The following is a 24,610-nucleotide window of genomic DNA, read 5'->3' as shown; positions in this document are numbered from 1 at the left end:
CCAGGCCCAGAGTTCAAGCCCCACGACCGGACCCCCCCCCCCCCCCCAAAAAAAAAGGAGTAACTCACAGTGCTGCCCTAGGCTCAGCAACCAGGGAGCCTCTTTACCTACCACCAAACACCTACCCAACATCCCACTGCCAAACCTAGGTTCTGGCTCCCTGTGCCACTATCATAGTGAATGTAATGTTTTCCTTGCCTTTGTATTATCTTGTCAATGTGCATGTTACAGGGAAGTTTTTCTGCTAGTCTTACAAAGCCTCTACTCTTGCCATTCATTAAACTGATTTATTACTTTAAGTGGACTTTGGTATTTGATCCTTAGCCTCATTTATAAATGTGTTCTGAGTCTTAAACAACTGGCTTATCAACACTTGGAAGTATGGAAATAAATGAAATCCACAATATTAATGAAACTTTAATTTGTCTCAGACCTTCTTGTTTTACTTTTTTTAGCCGATATCTTTGTTGCACAAGAGGATTTTGTTTTGGTTTTATATCAAAGAAGGAAATCCATATGCCAGGCAGGGCATTGCCTTTTAATAGTTCTACTGAAAATACTCTTAGCACCCTGCTATGGGTAGCTAGATCTTTCCCCTAGTCATGTAAGATCCTTTAGTTCCATACAGTATCGTGTTATCTGCATATTATCTTGCCTTTTCTTTTTTTTCTCTTTTTTATTGTCAAGGTAATGTACAGAGGGGTTTCAGTTACATAAGTAAGGTAATGAGCACATTTCTTGTCAACCTTGTTACCCCTTCCCTCAATTTTCTCCTACTTTCCTTACCCCTACCTCCCGAAGTTGTTTATCTTGCCTTTTCTAAATATTACATCTAATACAATCCAGACTTTCTTATGGAATTTATACTTTAAATTTTTTTCAAGACTTATAAGATTGCACTAATGCTATTAAAACTATTCAGATTTGTCCTCCTTTACAAAAACAACACAGGTCTGCTTGGGAGGCAGAGATGTGGGATTACATGTAGTCCAAGGCCAGCCTAGGCAAAAAGAAGTTCAAGTGATTCTGTCTCAACCAATGTCCAAGCCCAGTAGTGCCTACCCATAATCCCTATTGACACAGAAAAGCACAAGTAAAAGGCATGAAGGCTCTAACTTGGAAATAACCAACACAAAAAGATGTTGAGCTAGTTCAGGTGGTAGGTCATCTACATAGCAAGCATGAGCTCTGAGTTCAAAAAAAAGTTAGCAATTCTTTTTGACAAAATAATGGCATCATCTAGTAAAATCATTAGTAAAATAACAAGTCTGAATAAACTATTGCATTTTTTTTCAGGGCCAGAATAAACTTTCTTAAATATACAAGTTTGGTAAAATTTCTTGTGTTTGCAAAGCTCAAATATTTCATTTTGATACAGTTTCTTACAAATTGTTTTTCTAGGTTGAGTGCTATATTTGAAGTAAATACAGACCTTCAAAAAAATATAGTATCAAAAATCACTGCCGAGCTATCCTGGCCTTCCATTCTTGACTCATCCCGGTTCTTGAAGTTCCCACTCACTAATACAAACTGCTCTTCAGTAAGTATTCAAAGTAATGTTTGGTTTTAAAAATATAGAATTATAAAGGAGTTACTTTCAACTCTAAAAATCTTTACCTTTTGTATTGCTGCATTGTTTAAGGAAGAAGAGATTACCTTAGAAAACCCTGCAGATGTTCCTGTCTATGTTCAGTTTATTCCTCTGGCTTTATATTCCAACCCTTCAGTCTTTGTAGATAAGTTAGTCTCAAGGTAAGCATTACTTTAGTTAATCAAAATTATTCTCCATAGTTTTGATTACACATTTAAAGCTTTATTGTAGGTAATATAGTAATCGATTTTTTTAATATAGATTCTGAATCTGTAAAGTTGCTTTAAAGGTACTGAGGAAAACAGCTGTTTCTGCATTAAAGTATTTAGAAAAGCTTCAATTTAAGGCAGTGTGGAACTCCCTCCTAACAAATTTTTTTTAAGTGTCTGAGAATGTTCCAGTATTTTCATTTATAAAAATAAGTAAAAAATGGGGCTGGGAAGGTGGCTCAGTGGTAGAGTGTTTGCCTTGCATACATGAGGCCCTGTGTTCAATTCTTCAGCACCATACAAGCAGAAAAAGCTGGAAGTGATGCTGTGGCTCAAGTAGAACGCTAGTCTTGAGCTGAAGAGTGAAGGTACAGTTGCCAGGCCCAGAGTTCAGGCCCCATAACTGACAAAAAAAAAGGCAAACAAGATACTAATTATAGACTGTGGTCCTTAATATTTTAAAGATTATCAATGTTACATTGTTGATTCCCAAACCTTCCAAAAGCTAATTTATAAGTAAAGCATAAACTTGACCAATATTCCATAATCCCTTTAATTATAATGTTGTTAATGAAGACATATGTACTTTTTTTTATTTCAGGTTTAACTTGAGTAAGGTGGCAAAGATAGATTTGAGAACACTAGAATTCCAAGTCTACAGAAACACTGTAAGTATTAAAGTTTCATAGTATTTTGTAATATGACTGCAGAAAATGTGAAGGAAACCTATGGACTGCCCTTAAATTTGGTTGAAGGGCAAGTTACTGAACTAGGTGAAACAATCCAGTAATTGAAAGGCAAATAGAGAAAAGTGGGTGGGATTTAAATCAAGGCAGGGCATACTAAGATGGTTTGCTCTTGGTTGGTGTCAAACACTAAATCCTTGGAGGTTTGTCTTAACTACCTGACGTCATAGGTGAAGTTTAAACCTCAAAATATTGAATTTAGTTCTTTAATTTCTTTCTTTATGCTTTTAGTAGAATTGTAAGCTCCATCAATATGAGGTCTGTACTGGCTGTTTTCATAGTTGGTGTGGCCTTATACTTGGTTTTTACTCTGTAGATAATCTTGCACTAAATTAACGCATAGGCTGAATTGTTCTAAGAACTAAACTGTTTCCTATCATTCAGGCTGAGCAACTTCTAATCACTGTTGTGTAAGGCCTTGATGAGAAGGGTGTGGATAAGTCAGGAAGTTACAGCTAGGAACTAAAGCCCCTGAAGACTAGCATGGGTTTTTTGGCCTCCCTGCCTTTTCTGCTCAGAGCCCAATTCAAATCTGTTTTTCTCAGATTCCAGAACAGTGATCCTTACCATTGCACCACAGGATCATTGCTGCTGAGGTGTTGCTTATTAGGTCTTGAGATATTGTGGTGTTTTCTATAGTTTCATGTTGTAATGGATGGAACACTAGGCTGAAGTTGAGAGTTCTGAATTCTAGTCTCAAGCCTTTTCTCTTGTGCCTGCTTTTCCCATCCATAAAATGTCAAGGTAACAAGCTGTTATTGGAGGTTATTAAGAAGGCTCGCTGGGCACCAGTGGCTCATGCCTATAATCCTAGCTACTCAGGAGGCTGAGATCTGAGGATCACAGTTCAAAGCCAGCCTGGACAGGAAAGTCCATGAGACTCTTATCTCCAGTTAACCACCAGAAAACCAGAAGTGGCGTTGTGGCTCAAGTAGTAGAGTACTAGCCTTAAGCTGAAGAACACAGGGACAGCAACCAAGCCTAGAGTTCAAGCCTGACAACCAACCAAAAGAAAAGGCTCAACCATAATTTCATTTCCTCTATTTTTATAAGCTAGTGCTTGCTTTTTTTTTTCTCATACGAGTAGTGTTTGTAAAGTACAATGCACTGACCTAGGCAGTAGATAGGAAAAAGAATGACTTTTAGTCCCTGCAGACTAGCTAGGAATGTATTCTAAATAAGAAATTCTAGGGGAGGTCCTAAGATGAGAATAGTGTAAAGTCTATGCCAGTTTTCAACTGTGTTATAGAACTGTGGTTCTCAAAATATTTGTTTTTCCCTTACAGTCTTGAAACTATTAAGGAGCCAAGAGAGGATTTTTTTTCTATATCGATTACATCTATTATTGATATTTTATCATATTGGAAATGAAAACTAAGATGTTTAAAATGCTGATTTCATTCATTTAAATTAATAAATCTTTTATCCTTAACATAGATACATAAAATGAAAACTAGCTATATTTTTTAAAGACTTCCATTTTCAAGAATGAATTGCTTTACAGTTTTGCAAATATCTCTAATGGTTCCATTAAGTAATTAGACTCTGTCTCATTCATTCTCTCACGATACATTGTTTAAATTAAAATATGTGGTGAGAATCTGACCTAATACTTACATGTAATTATAAAAACAAAGAGTAACTTAGTTGTACCATTACAGTCAAATCACTATATTATACAGTTATAGGAAAAATATTGGTTCACTGTGATATTCACACCAACCTTATTCTTTAATGTAGCCACCAGTCTTACTCTGCTAAGTTTTTGACTTCTCAACATTAGAAAGTAATCAGCTAACAGGGGTTTGGATGACATTATCAAAAATACTAAATTTTTCTTAAAAGCTGATTCATTAACAACTAATACTGCAGTTATTTCCCTCAAAGGTACTGAATGCCTTATTTTCCCCAAAATGCCTGCTAAATACTCCAGTCTGAATGACCATAACTTGGCTGTCAGCCATTCTTTTAGACATTCATAAGAGTTTTATAAGCAAAGTAGCTACTTGTACCTCAAGTAGCCTTTCAACACAACATGGAACTTCATTGTGCTGGAGGAGTGCTTTATGCATGCTTCATATATTGCTTCACTAAGGACTTTTTTTTTTCTCCACTTGTACAAATGCATGGCAGGGAAGCATAGAGTAGCTACTAAGTGAAATTTGACACTACTGCCTTGATTCACACTGAAGAGTCAGCACAGTTACTTCCATTGCTTTTGAGGACTATTAATGTAAATAAATATTAACCCAGTGAAAAGCAAATAATCTGTCAATGTTCTTATGAAAATGATTTTGATTTCATGAATACCTTGAAAGGATCTCTGAGATAATCAGGGATTACTAAATTACTCCTTGAGAATTATTGCTATAAACCTATTGAAACTGTCAACAATATCCTGGGAAAATCACAACATCCTGGAGTGCTTCCCAACTCATCAGAGTTTAAATTAGCTAGTAGTATTTGTTGGAAATGTATGTAATTATATTGTATCCATAAATATCAAGAACAGTTTGTATTAGAACTTATTCACTACCTACTTGGGAGTAATATTGTCCTACTGGACTTTGGTTTTGACAGAACATGTTAGATGTGAAAGAAAAAAAATTTTTTTTAACTTTAGAAGCAATAAAGAGCAATGTGCTTCATAAAGCACACTGACTCTTAAATTTGCTCTATGTGGATTCAAGCTAATGCCAGTATATACATCTATGTATATCAGACCTAACTCTGCCTAGGGGAGTAAAAGAGGGTACAGAACTCACTCCCCTTTGGATCGGCAAGCCATGAAGAGGAGCTTATGGGTAGCTAAAGTCAAACGTTACCAACCTTTCCCCAAAATGCTTAATCGTAAAAATCAAAACAGTACATTTTCATGTATGAACTATGTTTTTAATTTAAAAATAAGTATTTTCCAACATTATTTGTAACTGACCATCAAAATGTCATATTTAGGTATTAAACTAATCTATACTCAAATTTAAATCATTAAGTATCTAATTTTCAAACTGAAATCCAAGAAGAGATATGAATTGGCAGTATTTTTACAAGTAAAACATATACTTCAATCCTTCCATTGTTTCCCCCTGGAAAGGAAGAATGGGACAGCTGTGACCAGGGGCAGCAGCAAGAAGACCTATGGGTATTGAGCTTTGGTTACACTTTGTGTTGATGCATTGCTATTTGTCTTAGCTTTATGACCTTTTTCATATGTTTGTTATATTCTTTAAAAATTTTTAGAAGAATTTACTTCATTTTATTTTATTCATTTGCATACATTAGTTGTGCAAAGTGGGTAGGATTTCATTGTGACATTTTTACACATTTTCCCTTCAGAGCTCTTCATTCACTCATTTTCTTTAAAACAATTTCAACATACTGTTTTATTTTCAAAAAATGAATTGAAGGCTTAAAGTATGTGTGAAAAAAACAAATGCTTAATGCAAGCATGAGGACTTGGGTCACCTAGGAAGGCCCAGTTTTGAATTTAATGCAGAATATGAAGTCTTCTCACTGATTGCCAAGCTCTGATCATGAGCTTACCAGTGTTGAAATATGAAGAAAAAGTTATTTGCATTATCAGTTTGAAGAACTGTACTGGGCTCTAGGTGGGGTTAAGGAAAGAAAAATGTTTCCCAGAAAATTAATGTTAATGACTCCTATTTGTTTACACAATGATTTCAAGGCTCATCCACTGCAAAGTTCAACAGGATTTACAGAGGGCCTCTCTCGACATTTAATTTTAAACCTAATTTTAAAGCCTGGAGAAAAGAAATCTGTCAAAGTAAAGTTTACTCCAATTCACAACAGAACTGTTTCTTCACTAATCATAGTCAGGTAGGTTCTGAGATATAAGTGTTGGTTGACTATTTCCAAGTCCTTATAGCACTCAGAAGCATGAGTGATATTTCCTGTGTGTACCATGTGTGCTTTAACAATGAACAATTCTTGCTCTTTGGAACTTTAAATTTTTACCTTAGAATTCAATATTTAATTTCTTGTGGTACCTTTTAATGTAATGGTAGATATTAAAAATCAAAATATTATACAAATTTAATGAAAAAATCTGCAATTCCTATGTTTGCATAGAAATAACTTGACAGTGATGGATGCTGTGATGGTCCAAGGACAAGGAACAACTGAAAATTTGCGGGTGGCAGGCAAGCTTCCGGGTCCAGGAAGTTCTTTGCGCTTCAAAATCACAGAAGCATTGTTAAAAGATTGTATAGACAGTGAGTATGAGTATTCTTAATCATGCGAATGGCACAAATCTCAGCATTTGTTCTCAACAGCAAATAATTCATACAATATGTGTACAAACAATATGTATGTACACACCTGTCTATTAGTGATGAATATTTACAATGTTAAGGAAATCCTGTGTCTTGGTATTCAGTGTTGTTTGATTTAAAGTATCAATACTCACTGTATAACGTGAAAGTAAAGCTAATAACTTTGCCATCTAAAATCACATATCAGAGTGAAGTACTTTCTGATAGAACTTGAGAATGGCTCATCTCTTTGGTATGTGAGTTTTAATCTCTTACATATAGTAGTTCATAAGTAATAATATTTATAATCTTGACCAGAAGTATGTAATGGTAAGATTTATCCTCCTTATTTTTTTCCTTTAGGTTTGAAACTAAGAGAACCAAATTTCACATTGAAAAGAACATTTAAAGTAGAAAATACAGGACAGCTTCAGATTCACATAGAAACCATTGAAATCAGTGGATACCCCTGTGAAGGATATGGCTTTAAAGTAGTTAATTGTCAAGAGTTTTCATTAAGTGCCAATGCCTCTAGAGACATAATTATACTGTAAGTATTTCCTTATAAGATATGGCATAATAAATCACTGGCTTCTCAGTTAACCCGTTTTAGTGAATTGTTCAAATATTACACAAGGATATGTTTTAATATTTACAAAAATTCTAAGGTAGTTTATCTACTAATATGTTCCTTTTTGTGTCATTGAATGTTCAGCTAAGGTATTCCTTTGGTTTTGTTTAAAATTATAAAATTCTTCTAAGTGGATGAGATCATCTTAGAAACGAACTTCAATATTATTATCAATGTGCTAAGCATGAAATGTTAGACTGAGTTTACAGTAACTCAACTACAAAGCAGAGACATGTACCTTACATGTATAGCTTTTTCACGTGCAATCTGAGAATATGTAATACTTAAGTCAGACTTTTTTTAGTGTCTTAATCAGTTTTAGTTGCAGCATATTTAAGCGATTGATTGCTTGTTTTATTGTTAAGTTTATGTAATAAGTATAATCTGAATCCCCTTATGTGAATAATGATTTTATTATTTTTAGTGGATATTTACTTAATCGGTAGCTATATTATACAAAGTTTAATGCTTGATACTAAAAATAGAATGAGGAATATGACACCTTTCCTCAAGGTGCATACAGTTCACAAAAGTAAAATAATTGTGACAGTAAGCAAGGTTTTTAATAACACACCATTGGGAATATAGCCTAGATAAAAGGAAAAAGAAAGGGAAAGAAGTACAGATACTGCTTTCTGGATTAGTGCATGAGAAGCTGATTATTGTTTCTTTTATGTAATTTCTTAAATTTATTCAGGAAGTTACTGTTATTAACTTCTTGGGACAATACCTTAACTTAAAATGGGAGAGTTGAATAAAAGTTCACTCATTTTATATTGTATTTTAAAGTTGATAGTGCTAGTATTTTATTTGAATTGTTTGTGGTCTATCCTAAAGCATAGTCTTACTGCTCGCATTCTGTTTTAGATTTACTCCTGATTTCACTGCCTCCAGAGTTATTCGTGAGCTGAAGTTTGTAACAAGCAGTGGTTCTGAGTTTGTATTTATATTGAACGCATCCCTTCCATACCACATGTTAGCAACCTGTGCAGAAGCACTGCCCAGACCCAGCTGGGAACTTGCTCTGTATATCATCATCTCAGGAATAATGAGGTACTTACAGTCAGTCAGCACTGGGAGCTGTTTATTAAGTGCCCAGTGTGCCTCAACTTTCCCAAATGCTAAGATACACCAACATATAGACAAAATGCTGACACCATCAGATTACATACTCTCAAAATGGTTAAAAGTGAATCACTTTAGTGGCATATGCAATAAACAGTCTTTTTTACTCTTGAAAGTTAAGTAACTGAAGCACACATTAATTTCCTAAAGAGGAAAATATTCATAATTTATCAGATAAAAGTGCATGATTTGGGTGTATATTATTATTTTAACATAATTGTGCGCCTAACCAACATGAAACTAATTAGAAATATGTTGAGTCCTATTTTATGTGCAGTAGAGAATCACATACACCTACCTCTAAATTAATTTACAGTTACTGCACATATCCTTTAAGGGACAAAAAAAAGGCTCATTGAGTTGAAATCAAATTCATCTCAGTCAGGAAAAATTATCCTCCCGATGTTTCTCTGATACAAATTGTCATTTCCTTTATATAAAGCCTCCATGTAAGAGAACATTCTATTAAAACGTTCTATGTAAACCTTTATCCATATACTCTGTTCCTTGTCCATAAAAAAATTTTACAGGCATCTCTGTCTTTTCACTACATTGTTCCTTACCAAAAACTGTCTAATGGCTGATTTTGTTACTTTTGCCTTAACAAATAGTATCTTCATCTTCTATACCCTTTCAGTGCACTGTTTCTCTTGGTCATTGGAACGGCGTATTTGGAAGCTCAAGGAATTTGGGAACCATTTCGAAGGCGACTATCCTTTGAGGCCTCAAACCCACCCTTTGATGTGGGAAGGCCTTTTGATCTCAGGAGAATTGTTGGTATATCATCTGAAGGAAAGTATGTTCACATGCTGGCAATCAATTCCCTGTAAATGTATAAGGAATAGCTGATAGAATTACAAAAAAAAAAAAAGTAACTTCATCTTTGCTTGGGGAATAGTGTAAAAATCAAAACCTTAATTCTAATTAGTACTATTGTAGTAGCAGTCAGTTACTAGATGATTATGCTGGATGACATGATATGGGTTGTTTTGGTTTGTTTTTTGCTTTTTGCTTTTGCAGTTTTAGTGATTGAACTATGGGCCGTATGCTTGCTAGGCAAGCACTCTTGAACTGTATTCCCAGCCCTATACCTTGTATTTATTACATTAGTTGGGATCAAAATAGTCTTATCACTGATTAGATTAAATTTTCAGATAAAGTAAAGCCTAGAAAGTTTTGGTAAATATTCTGGTTTTGTTGGTTTTCCATGGAGTAATTTCTATTTGTGATGGCTGTAGGTACTGTTTAGTAAGCTGCACTTTATCCTTTTTTCAGCTTGAACACACTCAGCTGTGATGCCAGCCATAGTAGAGGATTCTGTGGAGCAAGTGGCTCATCATCCCGATCTGGTACAGGGAGTCACAAGCAATGTGGCCCATCAGTCCACCCACATAGCAGCCACAGCAATAGAAACTCAGCTGACGTGGAAAACATCAAGGCCAAAAACAGTTCAAGTACCTCGAGCAGGACTTCTCAAACAGCCTCCTCACAGTCTGCAAGCAAAACAAACTCCCTTGTTTTAGAAGCAAATACAGCTTCCCAAGGTCATGTATCAGGCAAAAAGTCCAAAGGAGCAAAACAGAACCAACACAGCAGCCAGCATCATAGCCACAGTCCTCTGGAGCAACACTCTCAGCCTCCACCACCACCACCACCACCACCAGTGCCTCAGCACCAAGAACCACAGCCTGAAAGGCTGTCTCCAGCCCCTCTTGCACACTCTTCCCACCCAGAACGTGCCAGCAGCACAAGGCATAGCTCAGAGGACTCAGACATCACCAGTCTTATAGAAGCCATGGACAAAGACTTTGACCACCATGACTCCCCATCCCTAGAAGTGTTTACAGAACAGCCTCCATCACCATTGTCAAAAAGCAAAGGTAATCACCCCTCTGTGTTATCAGAGAAACAATGTGTGAGAGAGAAGCCAGACTATGATCCAGGAGGTATTGGGAGCACAGGTGAGATAAATGATTACTATAGTGAGTGCTCTTTGGTTCAAATTTATCCCAGTATTGAACATCAATTTTTCCATATCACAATTCACATAGAGGTGTCCATTTAGAATTGAGACTGGGCATGGTAGCAATTTGTAATTCCAGCTACAGAGGGGAGGCCAAGATAGGAGGACTGTAGTTTCAGTCCAGCCCAAGCAGGATTTTAAAAAAAAAGCCCAAGACCTTATCTCAAAAAAAAAGTTGAGCTGGACGCCAGTGGCTTACGCCTGTAATCCTAGTTACTCAGGAGGCTGAGATCTGAGGATCATGATTCAAAGCCAGCCCAGGAAGGAAAGTGCATGAGACTCTTATCTCTAAGTAACCACCAGAAAACCATAAGTGGCACCATGGCTCAAGTGGTAGATGCTCACCTTGAGCTGAAGAGCTTAGAAACAGCTCCCAGGCCCAGAGTTCAAGCCGACCAAAAAAAAAGTTGGTAGTGGCAACATATACCTGTAATCTCATCTCTGCAGGAAGTAGAGGTTAGAGGATCATCCTCCAAGGCCAACAAAAGCAGACCTATCTGAAAAATTAAACTAAGGCAAAAAGAACTGAGACATGCCCTAAGTGGTTGATTGTCTGCGTAGCAAGCATAAGGCCCTGAGTTCCAGTATCATCCAAAAAAGAAAAATATTATTTCTTAGATTGCTTCTTAAAATTAAAGGTTCTTTGGGTGGTGTCCAGTGACTTTCCTTTTGGCTTCCTATAAGGTAAGCTTTTATTCATTTTTAAAATATTTTTGAGCCAAGTGCTGGTGGCTCATGCCTGTAATCCTGGGTACTCAATAGGGTGAGATCTGAGGGTCATGGTTCAAAGCTAACCTGGGCAGGAAAGTATGTGAAACTCTTACCCTCAATAATCTACAAAAAAAACCGCCAGAAGTAGAGCTTTGGCTCAAGTGGTAAGAGCGCTGGCTGTGAGCAAAGAAAACTCAGGGATAGCATCCAGGCCCTGAGTTCAAGCCCCAGGACCAGCCAAAAAAATAATAATAATTTAAACACAGGGGGAAAATGGAGATCATCTGCCTTTTAACTCAAAAATAGTATTTTCAGCCAAGCATGGTGGTGCAGAACAGCTATTCCCAGCAATTGAGGGGTGGATGTGGGAGAATGGTATATTCAAAGCCAACCTAGACTAGATAGCAAGATTAAAGCTCAGAAAAGAATATTTCTACAAAACGTTTATTTTAGAGCACAGGTTGGCAAACTGGCCAATAGGCCAAAAAAAAAAAATCACTGCCTGTTTATAGAAGTTTTATTGGAATACAGCTGTGGGTATTTGTTTATATCTTGTCTATGGATGTTTTTATGCTACAGAGGCATTATGGAGAGGTTTCAGCAGAGACTCTACTATCCCACAAAGTTGAAAAACTTTTTGTCGGGCCCTTTAAGAGTAAAACCTTGCTGACCCCTACTTTAGCTTTCTGCATACTGTCTTTCCTTAGTTGTCTATTTCAGAGTGACATGTTACCCCAAAATTTCAAAGCTTAGCATACCCTCATTTACTATCTCATGGTTCCCATATGTCAGGTTAGCTGGATCCTCTGGCTTTCACCAGACCTCTGGCTAGGAATGAAGTCATCTTAAAATGCACTTGATACTTCCAAGCTAACACAGGTGGTTGTTGACAGGATTCAGTTCTTCATGAATACAAGGCACAGTTCCCAACAGGACTGAAGTATGAAATATTTATACAGCCATATCTGTAGGTATAAATATATCCCCAGGCCTTATTCAAGTACCTCCCTTACTCTAATTTACCAAGGAATTTTTGTCTCCACTTTACACAAACAACAGGGAGCTTGCCAGTCCAAAAAGACTGGAACAAGCCCTGATATCCCAGAACTACTTTTTTCTCAGAGAACTCCCTTAGTCCCAGTGATATGAAAACTATCTTGAATCCTCTTATAATTATATGCACTTTTTTATAAATCAGTATTTTAACAATTTTAAATTAATTAAATTTTAAGTTAAGCTTTTTTTGGGGGGGGTGGGTCAGTCATGGAACTTGAACTCTGGGCCTGAACACTGTCTGTCCCTCAGCTCTTCAGCTCAAGGCTAGCACTCTACCCCTTGAGCCACTGCACCACTTCCTAAATTAAACAATTTTAAAACAATGTTTTAAACATAAATTACCTTCCTCTATAGATATCTTTTTAAATTATTACTATAAACCTTCATATTTTAGGGTAATTTTTATAATAATACTTAATGAATAACAAAAAGCTCTTTTGTTAAAGTTACTTATTATATTTTTCCCTATTCAGGGTATGAATAAAATAAGCATATATCTCTTTCTTATCACAAAAAGTGGGAAAATTAAGTTAAATATTCTGTGTTAAAATAGGCCTCTGACACCAGGCAAATCCCAGCTTTGAGAGAGGATGATAATAGTCCAAGGCCAGCCCCAGGCAAAGCATGAGACCCTGTCAGAAAATGACTAAAGCAAAGATGTGAGGGACATGTGTCAAGTAGGAAAGCACTTTTCTAAGCCCTGAATTCAAACCCCAGTACTGCCAAAATAAATGAATATAAATAGGCCTCTCATGATAGGTCCACTTATTTTCAGGATCATTCATTTAGAAATTAGATTTTAAAATGAAAAAGTATTGTTGGAATTTCATAGTGGTCTGAGAGACATCCTACTAAAAGATATTTAATAATGGAGCATGGTCAGCAAATTGTTAGTGATACATGAGACCATGAGGAGACAATGCTTACAACCTGCATGTGTCCATTGCATAAGGCCACTGTCTTTGTTTCCCTTCCTACTGCTTTGATTTGGAAGAAGAAGCCAGAATCTGTTTTACTTTTCTTAAATATTTTTGTTTTGTTTTGTTTTGTTTTTTGCCGGTCATGGGGCCTGAACTCTGGGTCTGGGCGCTGTCCCTCAGCTCTTCGGCTCAAGGCTAGCACTCTACCACTGGAGCCACAGCGCCACTTCCGGCTTTTTCTGTTTATGTGGTGCTGAGGAATCGAACCCAGGGCCTCATGCTTGCAAGGCATGCACTCTACCGCTGAGCTACCTTCCCAGCCCAACTTTTCTTAAATATTTTTATTGAAGTGTAACATGCATGTAGACAGTCTTTAAAATGAACTTTTGGACTAGGGATGTAGCTCAGTGATCAAGTACTTGCCCCATGTGTATTAAGCTTTAAATTCGATTCTCAGCACAACAACAGAAAAGAAAAAATAAAGGTGGGCAAATGGGACTCTACTAGTAGTTTGTCCCTGTGTTCCCAACTACCAAGAAAGCTAAGATTGAGAAGATAACAAATTAAGGCCAATCTGAGCAAAAGGTTAGCAAGACTTTATCTCACCAGAAAAGCTGGTGGTACACAACTGTGATTCCAGCCACATTGAAGTTCTTAAGGAGGATTGCCATCTCAGGGCAAAAATACAAGACCCTACTTGGAAAGTAACTAAAGCAAAAGGTGCTTGGGCATGGTAGAGTGCCTACTTAGAAAGCATGAAGGCCTAAGTTCAACCTCTCCCGCCCCCAGAATCACTAGAAAGGGGATGGGCATTGATATGAAGTTGCAGAATTGTAATATATCATGAAACCTTAGCTTTCAGTTAGAGAGAACTTTTATAATTTTTCACAACCTACCACCATATCCCTGCATATGGTCATCATGTTTACATGAAATGTATTTCCTTTCTTAAAATATCCCATCCCCTTTCAACCCCCAGTATCACAAACCACAACAACAAAAATCCCTCTTACAATGAACTAATATGTCTGACTTTTATAGGCCTTTTATACTGACCATTGTTCAAGTTCTCTGTGAGCTTTCCTTCTCTAGTTGGGCAGCTTGCAGGCCTTCTGGCTATTTTCTTGGCCTCCCTGTAGTCACTGTTCCTAGTGGAAGGTGCCCAGGAAAGCCCTCTGCTATTATCCTGAGCAGGGATTATGTAGCTGGACGGTTATTAACCTAGATTTCTGTGGTTTTTCTCACCTGCAACATTTAAACTTGGTTGACTAGAAAAAAGCCAATGCTAAACTGAGGGATAAAATCCAAGCACAGTTCTCAATATCTGTGTTAAGCAGGGAATGATGGTATCTATAGCCATTCTCATCTTGAACTTTGGCAGTTTAAGGGCAGCCTTAGCAAAGGCAGGACTCTATAATAGAGTCATATAGTCAGATGCAAACCTAGATTAAATCTGCTGCTTACGAACTAGGTAACTTTGGAGACAATTATATTTTGGGAGAATATTGTTTTTACTTTTAAAGTAGAATAGTTTCTACCTATATTATACATATCACAACTCAGTAGTTACTATTAGTGCAGGAAATGGTACATATGCTTTAGCTTGCTGAGTTGAAAGTGGCCTTAGAACAGATTGTCTCCTAAGGGCAAGGCCCTTAGTTGAAAGTGGCCTTAGAACAGATTGTCTCCTAAGGGCAAGGCCCTATCTGACCATATGACAGGTAGATCCATGTGGTTATTAGCACATCCTACTAAGGCCAGCCAAAGCAATGGCAGAACAGTGCTCCATGGGGCCTGGAAGTTAGAATATTACATGTGACCATGGCATAGTTTCTATAAAGCATTAGCCTAGAGACCAGGTAACTATGGTTGAGATAAATTCTTTTTGTCTTTTCTTTTTTGGTACTGGGGGATTGAACCCAGGATATTGCACTTGCTAGGCAAGCACTTTGCCAGTGAGCTACATTCCAGCCCTAGAGAGAGGGATTCTTATAATGGCCTCTAATTCGTATGTGTATAATATTTACGCTGAACCTGTATTTTCTCTATTCTTCAATTTTTAACATGGAAAAATGCATATATTTGGGGGAAATATTTTAATATAATTGTACTGTTATTACTAAGGTGTTGAACAGAAGGGTTAACATTTCATAATCCAGGTAATTAGTACATTTCTTCTTTTAGACAAAGCAACTCCTTCCTTCGCTTTCCTCCAGTTTCCTCCTCCCAGCCCTGCCCACAAGTTACATAGTTCATTTTCCACATAGTGTATACTGCATAGTATGATTGCATTTGTTCACCCTTCCTCCCTCCCTTACTGTACCCCTTTGCCCCCAAAAAGAAGAAACCCAAGAACAAAAACAACTACCACCAACAAAAACACATTTCTATTTCTTAGAAATCTTTTTTCTTTTTATTATTTTTAAGTTGTACAAAGGAGTTTCCATTTAACAAAGCATGGATAGAATATACCATAATCAGTGTCACCCCTTTCAACATTCTTACCCTTCCCTCTTTACCCATCCATTCCCTCTTCTTAATTTTGTAAGCTATACATTTTCTCCCTTTTCATCTATCTACCCCTTTCCCCCAACCCATACCTTTCAACCCATACCTTTTATTTTGTTGAACTTTGATTTTGCCTTTCTAAGGAATTACACTATTTGAGATCTTTAAATCTAACATTTCAGTTAATACATTTGTATATATTTGCGTACCACCCAACACATTTACTGATAAGTTTATTAGCCAAATCTAACTTCCCCATATAAGGGAAAACATGAATCCTTTGTCTTTCTGGATCTGACTTACTTAACAGTTCTTTCCAGGTCTTTCCATTTCTTTACAATTGATACAGTATCGTTATTATTATTGGTAGAGCAAAGTTCCATTTTGTATAGATACTACATTTTCTTGATCCATTCATCCATTAAGGAGCATGTGGATTGATTACATGCCTTGGCTAGGGTGAATAGTGCTACAAGAAACATGAATGTGCTGGTGGCGTTACTATATTATGGTTTGCAGTCTTTTGGGTAAATGCCCATAAGTGGAATTGCTAGATCCTACAGGAATTTCCACACGTTTCCAAACTGTTTTAACAAGTTTACATTCCTACCAACATCCTCACCAGCATTTATTATCATTTGTTTTCTTGATAATGGCCATTCTAACTGGGGTGAGGTGGAATCTCAATGTTGTTTTGATTTGTATTTCCTTTATGGCCAGAGATGTTGAGCATTTTTCATGTGTCTGTTGGCCATTTTTACTTCTGAGAAGACTGTTTAGCTCATTAGCCAATTTATTAATTGGGTTGTTGGATTTTTGAGGGTTTAATTTTTTAAGATCTCAGTATATTCTGGATATTAAGCCATCGTCTGATGTGTAGCTGGCAAGTCTTCTCCCATTCTGTAGGATATTTTTTAGCTTGTTAGATATGTCCTTTGCCATGCAGAAACTTCTTAGTTTTTTGTAGTCTCATTTATCAAATCCTTCTTTGATTTGCTGGGCTTCTGGATCTTTACTCAGAAAGTTTCTACCTGTGCCCAGGAGCCCTAATGTTTCCCCTACTCTTTCCTACAATAACTTCATGCTTTTGGGTCTTACCTTGAAGACTTTGATCCATTTTGAATTGATGCTGGTATGAGGTGATATATAAGGATTTAGTTTCAGTTTTCTGCATGTCGATACCCAGTTTTGCCAGCACCAAGAGGCTTCTTCCAGCATATGTTTTTTGATCCCATATTGAATATTAAATGGCTGTAGGTATGTGGGTTTATTGCTGGGTCTTCTGTTCCATTGGTCTTCAGGCCTGTTTTGTGCTAGTATTAAGCTGCTTTCATTGCTGTGGGCACTATTCTATTTGCTATTGAGTGCTTTTGCTATCTGGGGTCTTTTTTGGTTCTATATGAACTGTTAGATTACTTTCTCTGTCTCATTGAAGAATCATGTTGTGATTGTCCTGGGTATTGCTTTGAATTTTAAGTTGTTTTGAGCAGTATTGCCATTTTCACAATGTTAATTCTCCCAATCCAGGAACATGGAAGGACTTTCCATTTCCTTAAGTCTTATTCAATTTCCTTCTTTAAATTTTTTAAGTTTTCACTATAGAGTTTCACATCTTTGGTTAATTCCAAGTTCTTTTTTTTTTTTTTTTTTGAGGTTGTTGCAAATGGAGTTGCTTTTTCCTGATTTTAATCTCAATCTTCTCACAGTTGGAGTACTGAAAAGCTTCTGATTTTTGTGGGTGGATTTTATACTCTGCTACTTTACCAAGTTTTGAATCAGCTCTAGTAGCTTGGAGGGTAGAGACTATAGAGGCCTTTGAATACAGGATCATGTCATCTGCAAAAAGGGATGTCTTACTTCTTCCTTCCCTATTTGGATCCCCTTTATGTTTTTCTCTTGTCTTATTGCTTTGCTTAGCAATTCCAGTACTATATTGAAGAGGAGTGGAAAAAGTGGATATCTTTGTCTTGTTCCTGATTTTCAAGGGATTGTTTTAGTTTTTCACCATAATGTTGGCTGTAGGTTTGCCATACACAGCTTTATTATATTGAGGAATGTTTCATGTATTCCTAGCTTCTCCAGAGCTTTTATCATCAAGGGGTATCAGATTTTATCAAAGCTTTTTTTTGATCTATTGAAATGACCATGTGGTTCTTGGCCTTCTGTTGATGTATTATATTTATTGACTTAGCTATGTTGAACCAGCTTTGCATCCCTGGAATGAGTCCTGAATTATAGTATTTTTAATTTTTTTTAAAAAAAAGGAACAAGGTCAAAAGGCCAGTACATCTGAGAACGATGATGTTGATCCACCCATAAGAACATTCTAGACATGACTATACTATGTTCCTGAACCCTAATGTTTGATATTGCTGTTGTATCTTTTCTCCAAGGAGAAAAACTCAATCTAAGAAAGGAAGTTTATATCAGAGCATAAGGGACCCAAGCTCCAGTCTGTGATTCTACCTTAATATTATGCTACTGTGTTCCATCATCAAAAAACAGAAAGAGACCAGAAGTGGGTACAGGCCTATTTTTCCCAGTACTTAAGAGGATAAGGCAGCATGAGGCCAGCCTTGAACTATATAGCCCTGAGTCTGAACTCTAGCACCAAAAAAGAAAATCCCTGCCCCATCCTACCCCTTCCCCTCCCCCCCCCCAATAAAAGAAAATAGTCAAGGCTTTGGAATAGTAAGATTCCAAAGAGCTGAAAATTCTGTACACTGAGACATGAGACTGTATTTACAGAATAACCCCTTAGCTGAGGGCCAGCTAAGGTTCACTGTGGCACTGCTTCATGTGTATACTATTTTTCTGCATTATACACTGCAGCATCAGGCTGAATAGTAACAACTAAAGTTATATTAAGATATTACTCCTACTGGACAGGGGCAGCCAAAAGTCATGGGAGTGTAAATGCCATGTCCTGTTGTCAAAAGAGTGATGAGTGTGCCAGACTACATGAAATTAGCAGGATAGAACAGGACCTATTACCTGAAGGGACTGTGCAGTCTCTTCCCAGAGACTGGACAAATCTGCAGGTTGCAGCAGTGAAGCCAGGCCCAATATGTAGGAATAGTGTGGGTGCAACCCACCCTAATTGTACAAAGTTCCATGTACAAACACCTGATCAGTCATCCCTCTCCCTTCCCAGCTTCCTGTCAGTCAAACAAGTGGACAAGAGCTACACTTCAATCCCCTTCATCCAAAAGCATGGTATCTGCTCTGTTCAGTGCTAGTGAAGTTTGTTCACTGTTGTTTCATGTTCTATCCTCTGTGGTCTATGTAATCCCACAGGCATATAACCAGTCCTTGAAGTAAGCTGATTTACTCAATGCAGAGAGAAGGGCTAGTGTTAAGTTTTAGGAATAAAGTCCTATGCATACAGCTTGCTATCTAGAAACAGGAAGTACACTGGCTTACCCATTCAGAAGAGGCTACCTCTGAAAGGCAAGGGCTATTGGCTCTTTTTAAACCTTACTACAGGAACCAGTAGTAGTGATACCACTTGGGGACTTGTTAGGAATATAGAATCTTGGGCCCCACCCAGACAACTAAATGAGGATGTGTTTACCACAATCTCCATGTGATGTGATACCTTGTATTAAGTCATTGTGACCCACACACTCGCTCACTCACTCAGTAAATGCAGCTAGTGATAGTTCTTGGCAGGCCACTGTTCCATCTAGTAGTTATTTGGGCCGGGAGCTGTTTTTTTTAATTTCTAGAATAAACAAATTGAGCTCTTATTGAACATAATAATTAAATAATTGCACTCTGGATGGCATAAACTTTTAGTTATGCAGCCATTTTCCCCCCAGTGCTGTTTACCTTATCAGTTCTTCTGCCAAGAATTGTCTACACACATAAGAATGTTTGTATTCAATCAATGTAAGAGAAATGAGAACAAAATAGGGTCTGAATCTCCTTGCAAACATGATTAATTCCTTTCCTGGGATAGGAGTAAAAATTGTTTCACTTCATACAAACTCTTCTAACTTCTATTGGACTGTATGTATCTGCCTGAGCAGTACTGACTTTTAAGCTTAAAGAGCGCCTGAAAAGTTTTCTTTATATATGTTTTGAGGTGTATTTTATCATATTCACAAAAAGGTATCATTTCAAAAATGGTGTGTGTAGCATATAGATTGAAATGAGTAGTAGTGATCCTATGAGTCTGTGAAGTGGTCTCTGTTGGTCCATTTAGATCCTTCACACAGCCAAAAGAGGAGGAAGAAGAGCAAATTCCTGCCAGTTGGTGATTCTGTAGATATTCTCCTGAGATGTCCCTTCTAGGTATCATAACTGATGGTGTATGGCCTGACCTGCATCTATTGCTTCTGAGGCCTGGACATGTTGAGAGACACCATTTGCTAGTAACAAAGTTCCCCAGCTAAATCTTCAGGGTAGAAAGGAAATGAAATGATTTAAGTAGGAAATAAACAAATGAAATAGCTCTGTCAGATTAGGTATTACAAATTCATTTATGTACTACTTAGTAGAGACAAAACACAAGCAGGACATACTTTTTATAGTTCATACCTTGCCTACTTTTTAAAACAGGTAGTTTAAATTATTTAAGTATGTGTAAAACAATGAATAATAGTTTAAAATTATTGAGGTATTTCATCTATTTTTTTGTTTTGATTTTCTGTTTGGGGGGAGTTTAATGCCACTACAACAGAAACCTAGAAGAAAGTTAGTTGCTTGTGTTGAGCTGCAAATTTGGGGTAAGGCCAAAAGAAAATGTTATTATCTGGTTTCAATGTAGGAAAAGAGACATAGGAAATCATGTGAGAAAATAGACTTTACTTGTGTTAGATTCTTCCTTGATTTTGAGGACACTTAGTAATTCAATTGACATCATGTCTATATTGAAGTAAACATGAGCATACTCTTCACATATGCATTTTGTTTTGCCCTTTGTAAAACCTGACATGGCAACATTGTCATAACTCTTCATATATTCATGCTCTTCTTAGATGTACCCACCATATTTATGACCCTGAGCAAGTACTGCATCAGTCTATTCATAGTTGAGCTATACTGTCAGGTCACTGTAAACAGTGAAGAGTCCTCTGTCACAATTTTTTTTTATTTGTATCTGTACTGGTACTAAATTCCAACCCTTATGCTTGCTCCGTTTCCCTGCTCACAGCTGTCACTCTGTCACTTGAGCCATTCCTCCAGCTTGCCTTTTGCTAATTAATTGAAAATGGAATCTTGCAGAATTTTCTGGTTTTGAACCAAAATCCTCTCATCTCAGCCTCCTAAGAAGTTGGAATTACAGGCATGAGCCACCACATACAACCTCAATCACAAATAAAGCTCTTGACTTACTACATTCTTACTTACACTAACCCCAAAATTCTGTGCAGGTAGAGATAAATGTTTTTGTCAATAAAGAATTTTTAATATAATATTTAATTACTTGGAAAAATATACTTACATTTTAAAGCACAGAAAAAAAGTTTCATTCTATTTTTAGAGCAGTCAGGCATAAAGGCAGCAACTGTACACCTGATTATGAGGCTAGCTGCATCATCTTTCCTGGCCCATGCAAAATATATTCCTTCCTCAAGTTGAGATTGATTAGTATTAGCCATTCACACCTTGACCAGTGATTGCCAGATACTAGCAGTGTGAAGTATATGCTTCTTTCTCAGGTTTCCTGCCACAGTAACTGAGTGGGCAGTAAGTATTCTTTTTCTTAAAGTACCAGCATACCTTAACTTCCCCATACCTTGCTGCTCTTGCTAGCACAATGGTGAAGAAAGAAGTTTATATTAAGAACTCAAGAAAAGCCATTTGTTTTCCTTCCAGATCCAAAACTTCCTATCAGACTTTGTAAATTTGGGCATGCCAGGTGACAGGAGAGGCTATGAGATAATCAGGTGGAACTTCAGAAGATTCCTAGGTTTGTTTTTCCAACCTGCTATGTACAACTTTTTGGAGACACCCTTCCCCAGAATCAGGGCATGAAGACAGGAAGAAAGAATGTTACTCAAGACCACTAGCTAACTGCTTGCCAAAGTCTACTCTAGCTCATCATAATAATTGTGTCTATAAGCAGGCTTACCATTTTGTTTGTACATGGGCTTATACTGGTTCATTGTTGGTGATTAGAATTTAATGTCAAATGACTCTTCCTCTTTTCAATTCAGACATGAAAATTTTATGATTCTAAAGGTATCATTACCATAGGATCTTCAGAGCGAGAAAATTATTAGTTGTGTTAAATAAAAATTCATATCTGCAGATTGCTAGAAACAATTTGAAGCACAAAACCAAAAAAGTAAAACAGTATATCCACATCCATTGAACTAGTAAGTCCATATCTGGAAATTTAACAGAAGGAAATAATCTTATTTGTAGTGTGTTATAAAGTAAAATTATGGGAAATACCTAAATGTAAATTATGGGAAGTATCTAAATGCCAAGAACATGGAATTTGTAATTACAGTATACTGACCAAATGTAGCACATCATTTAAAATACTTACATTAGCAGTCAGGCAATAGTGGCTCACTCCTGGTAATCCTAGCAATTCAGGAGGCTGAGATCTAAGGATCATGGTTTGAAGCTAGCCCAAGCAGGAAAATCCATTGAAACTCCTATCTCCAATTAACCAGCCAAGAGCCTGCAGTATAAGTGTGGTTCAAGTAGTGGCGCACCAGCCTTAAGCAGAAAAATACAAGAACAGGAGTTGCTGAATTCAAGCCTCATTATTGGCATGCATGCATGCATAAGTAAATAAATAAAATTATGTTAAAAGTGTATATCTGTGATTAAGGATTTGACAGAAAAGTGTTGTCCAGTTCCATAAGTTATGCTATAGTCTGTTTTCTCAATGAATGAAATAAGATATAGCAATGTCTTCTTGTAAGGTATTCTTTTGTAAACCAGCTATTTTTCTTTCTTGGACAAGATATAAGATGAAAATATTCCAGTTTGGGGCATACTTAGAAGAAAGTTGGAGTTAGGAAGAGTGGCTTTCAGGCCTAATGGACCTATTATCTGCATAAAAAAGAAATGTGTGTTTTAGGTTTTTAAAACTATAGTCAATAATTCTTTATGCATTCTTTTTGCTTTTAAAGGTAAATGAGACACGTGCACATGTGCATATACATGCATAGATATTTGTTTTAAACTTATATTTTGAGATGTAGATTCATATACAATTGTAAATAATAATACAAGATCCTGTGTACATTTCACCCATTTTTTTCCTTAATGATAACATGTTGTGAAATTATACTGTGATACTGCAACCTGGATAGTGGTGATGCAGTCAAGACAGTACTTCCTATACCACAAGGATGTCTCATGGGTCCTTGTCTGGTCACAACCACTTCCTTCCCCACCTAGCTTACTCTTTAGCACCTAACACTAATCTGTTCTCCATTTCTGTAAAATTTTGTCATTTCAAGAATGCTGCCTAGCAAAAACAAGGCCCTGAGCTCAACCCTCAGTACCTCAAAAAAAAAAAAAAAAATTCAGAAATGCAGACAAACAGTATGTTACCCATTTTTTTCAGGGCGGGGGGAGGGGGCTAGTCATGGGGCCTGAACTCTGGGCCTGGGCGCTGTCCCTCAGCTCTTCAGCTCAAGGCTATCATTCTACCACTTGAGCCACAGCACCACTTCCAGATTTTTTCTTTTTGCTTATGTGGTGCTGAGGAATCGAACCCACGGCCTCAGGCATGCAAGGCAAGCGCTCTACCACTGAGCCACCTTCCCAGCCCGTATGTTACCCCTTTGAGTTAACTTTGTTCACTAAATATAATTCTCTGGAGACTTATCCATTTTCTTCTCTTTATTAATGAGTATAGTTTTTTAAATCATTAGCTCATATTTGGATTGTTCACACTAATATGTATAAGGATGCTATAAATACTTGTATATAGATTTTTATATAAAAATAGGACTTGATTTCTCTGGGATAAATACCCAGAACTCAATTAATTGGGTCATATTATAGTTGCATGTTTCGTTTTTTAAAACACTGTATTACATTGCCACCAGTCCTGCAGGAGTGATCTAGCATTTTCACTAGCATTTGGTGCCATCATTATATGTTCAGCCATTTGGATTAGTCTGTAGTACTGTATCTTGTGGTTTTAATTTGCATTTCCCTAATGGCTAATGATGTTGAACATATTTCCATGTGTTTTGTTTTGTTTTGTTTTACTATCTGAATATCTTTGGGAAAATATCTTCTTCATAGCTTACCTAAAATTTGTCTTTTTTATTTCATAAATTTCTTTGCTGAGGCTTTCTATTCTTTCATTTATTTCAAGCATGTTCAAAATTGCTTACTGAAGCACTTAGAATGGTTGCCTGAGTGTCTTCATCAAATAATTCCATTGTATTTGTTGTCTTGGTATTGATGTTATTTTGTCATTTACTTTTTTTTTTTAACCAATCCGGGGGCTTGAATTCAGGGCCTAGGCACTGTCCCTGAGCTTTTTTTTGCTCAAGGCTAGCATTCTACCACTTGAGCCACAGTGCTGCTTCTGGCTTTTTCTGTTTATATGGTACTGAGGAATCAAACCCAGGGCCTCGTGCATGCTAGACAAACACTCTACCACTAACCCACATTCTCTACCCTGTCGTTTACTTTTAAGAGCTTCCTGGTTCTTGTAATGAAGAATGACTAGATTGAGACCTAGACTCTTGGGGTATTAACATGCTAGTGAGCTTTTTCTGATACCTCTCGAGCAGGGGAAGGACAGAGGGATGGGCTTTATTACTTGCCAGGTGGAATGCTGATTTCCTGCTTTCCAAGTTAGAATTCCTAGATGGGGTTGAAAAAGTTCT

General features: G+C 37.0%; 1 protein-coding gene across 2 annotated transcripts in view; it reads left to right on the top strand.

The window, feature by feature from the left end:
* Window positions 1-24,610, top strand: part of Tmem131 (transmembrane protein 131) — a 187,238-nt gene that overhangs the window by 139,448 nt on the left and 23,180 nt on the right. For both annotated transcript variants that reach the window (XM_042695339.1, XM_042695338.1), the window contains exons 23-31: window positions 1,402-1,540; window positions 1,643-1,752; window positions 2,402-2,468; window positions 6,232-6,383; window positions 6,636-6,778; window positions 7,181-7,367; window positions 8,316-8,501; window positions 9,211-9,369; window positions 9,849-10,453. In XM_042695339.1, the coding sequence (XP_042551273.1) occupies window positions 1,402-1,540; window positions 1,643-1,752; window positions 2,402-2,468; window positions 6,232-6,383; window positions 6,636-6,778; window positions 7,181-7,367; window positions 8,316-8,501; window positions 9,211-9,369; window positions 9,849-10,453 (1,748 nt within the window). The remainder of the gene's footprint in view (window positions 1-1,401; window positions 1,541-1,642; window positions 1,753-2,401; window positions 2,469-6,231; window positions 6,384-6,635; window positions 6,779-7,180; window positions 7,368-8,315; window positions 8,502-9,210; window positions 9,370-9,848; window positions 10,454-24,610) is intronic.

This window comes from Dipodomys spectabilis, unplaced genomic scaffold (genome assembly GCF_019054845.1).
Source record: "Dipodomys spectabilis isolate Male_0828 unplaced genomic scaffold, ASM1905484v1 ptg000187l, whole genome shotgun sequence".
Classification (NCBI taxonomy): domain Eukaryota; kingdom Metazoa; phylum Chordata; class Mammalia; order Rodentia; family Heteromyidae; genus Dipodomys; species Dipodomys spectabilis.
The sequence above is the reverse complement of the archived record's forward strand: the minus strand, read 5'-3'. Positions and strand labels throughout refer to the sequence as shown.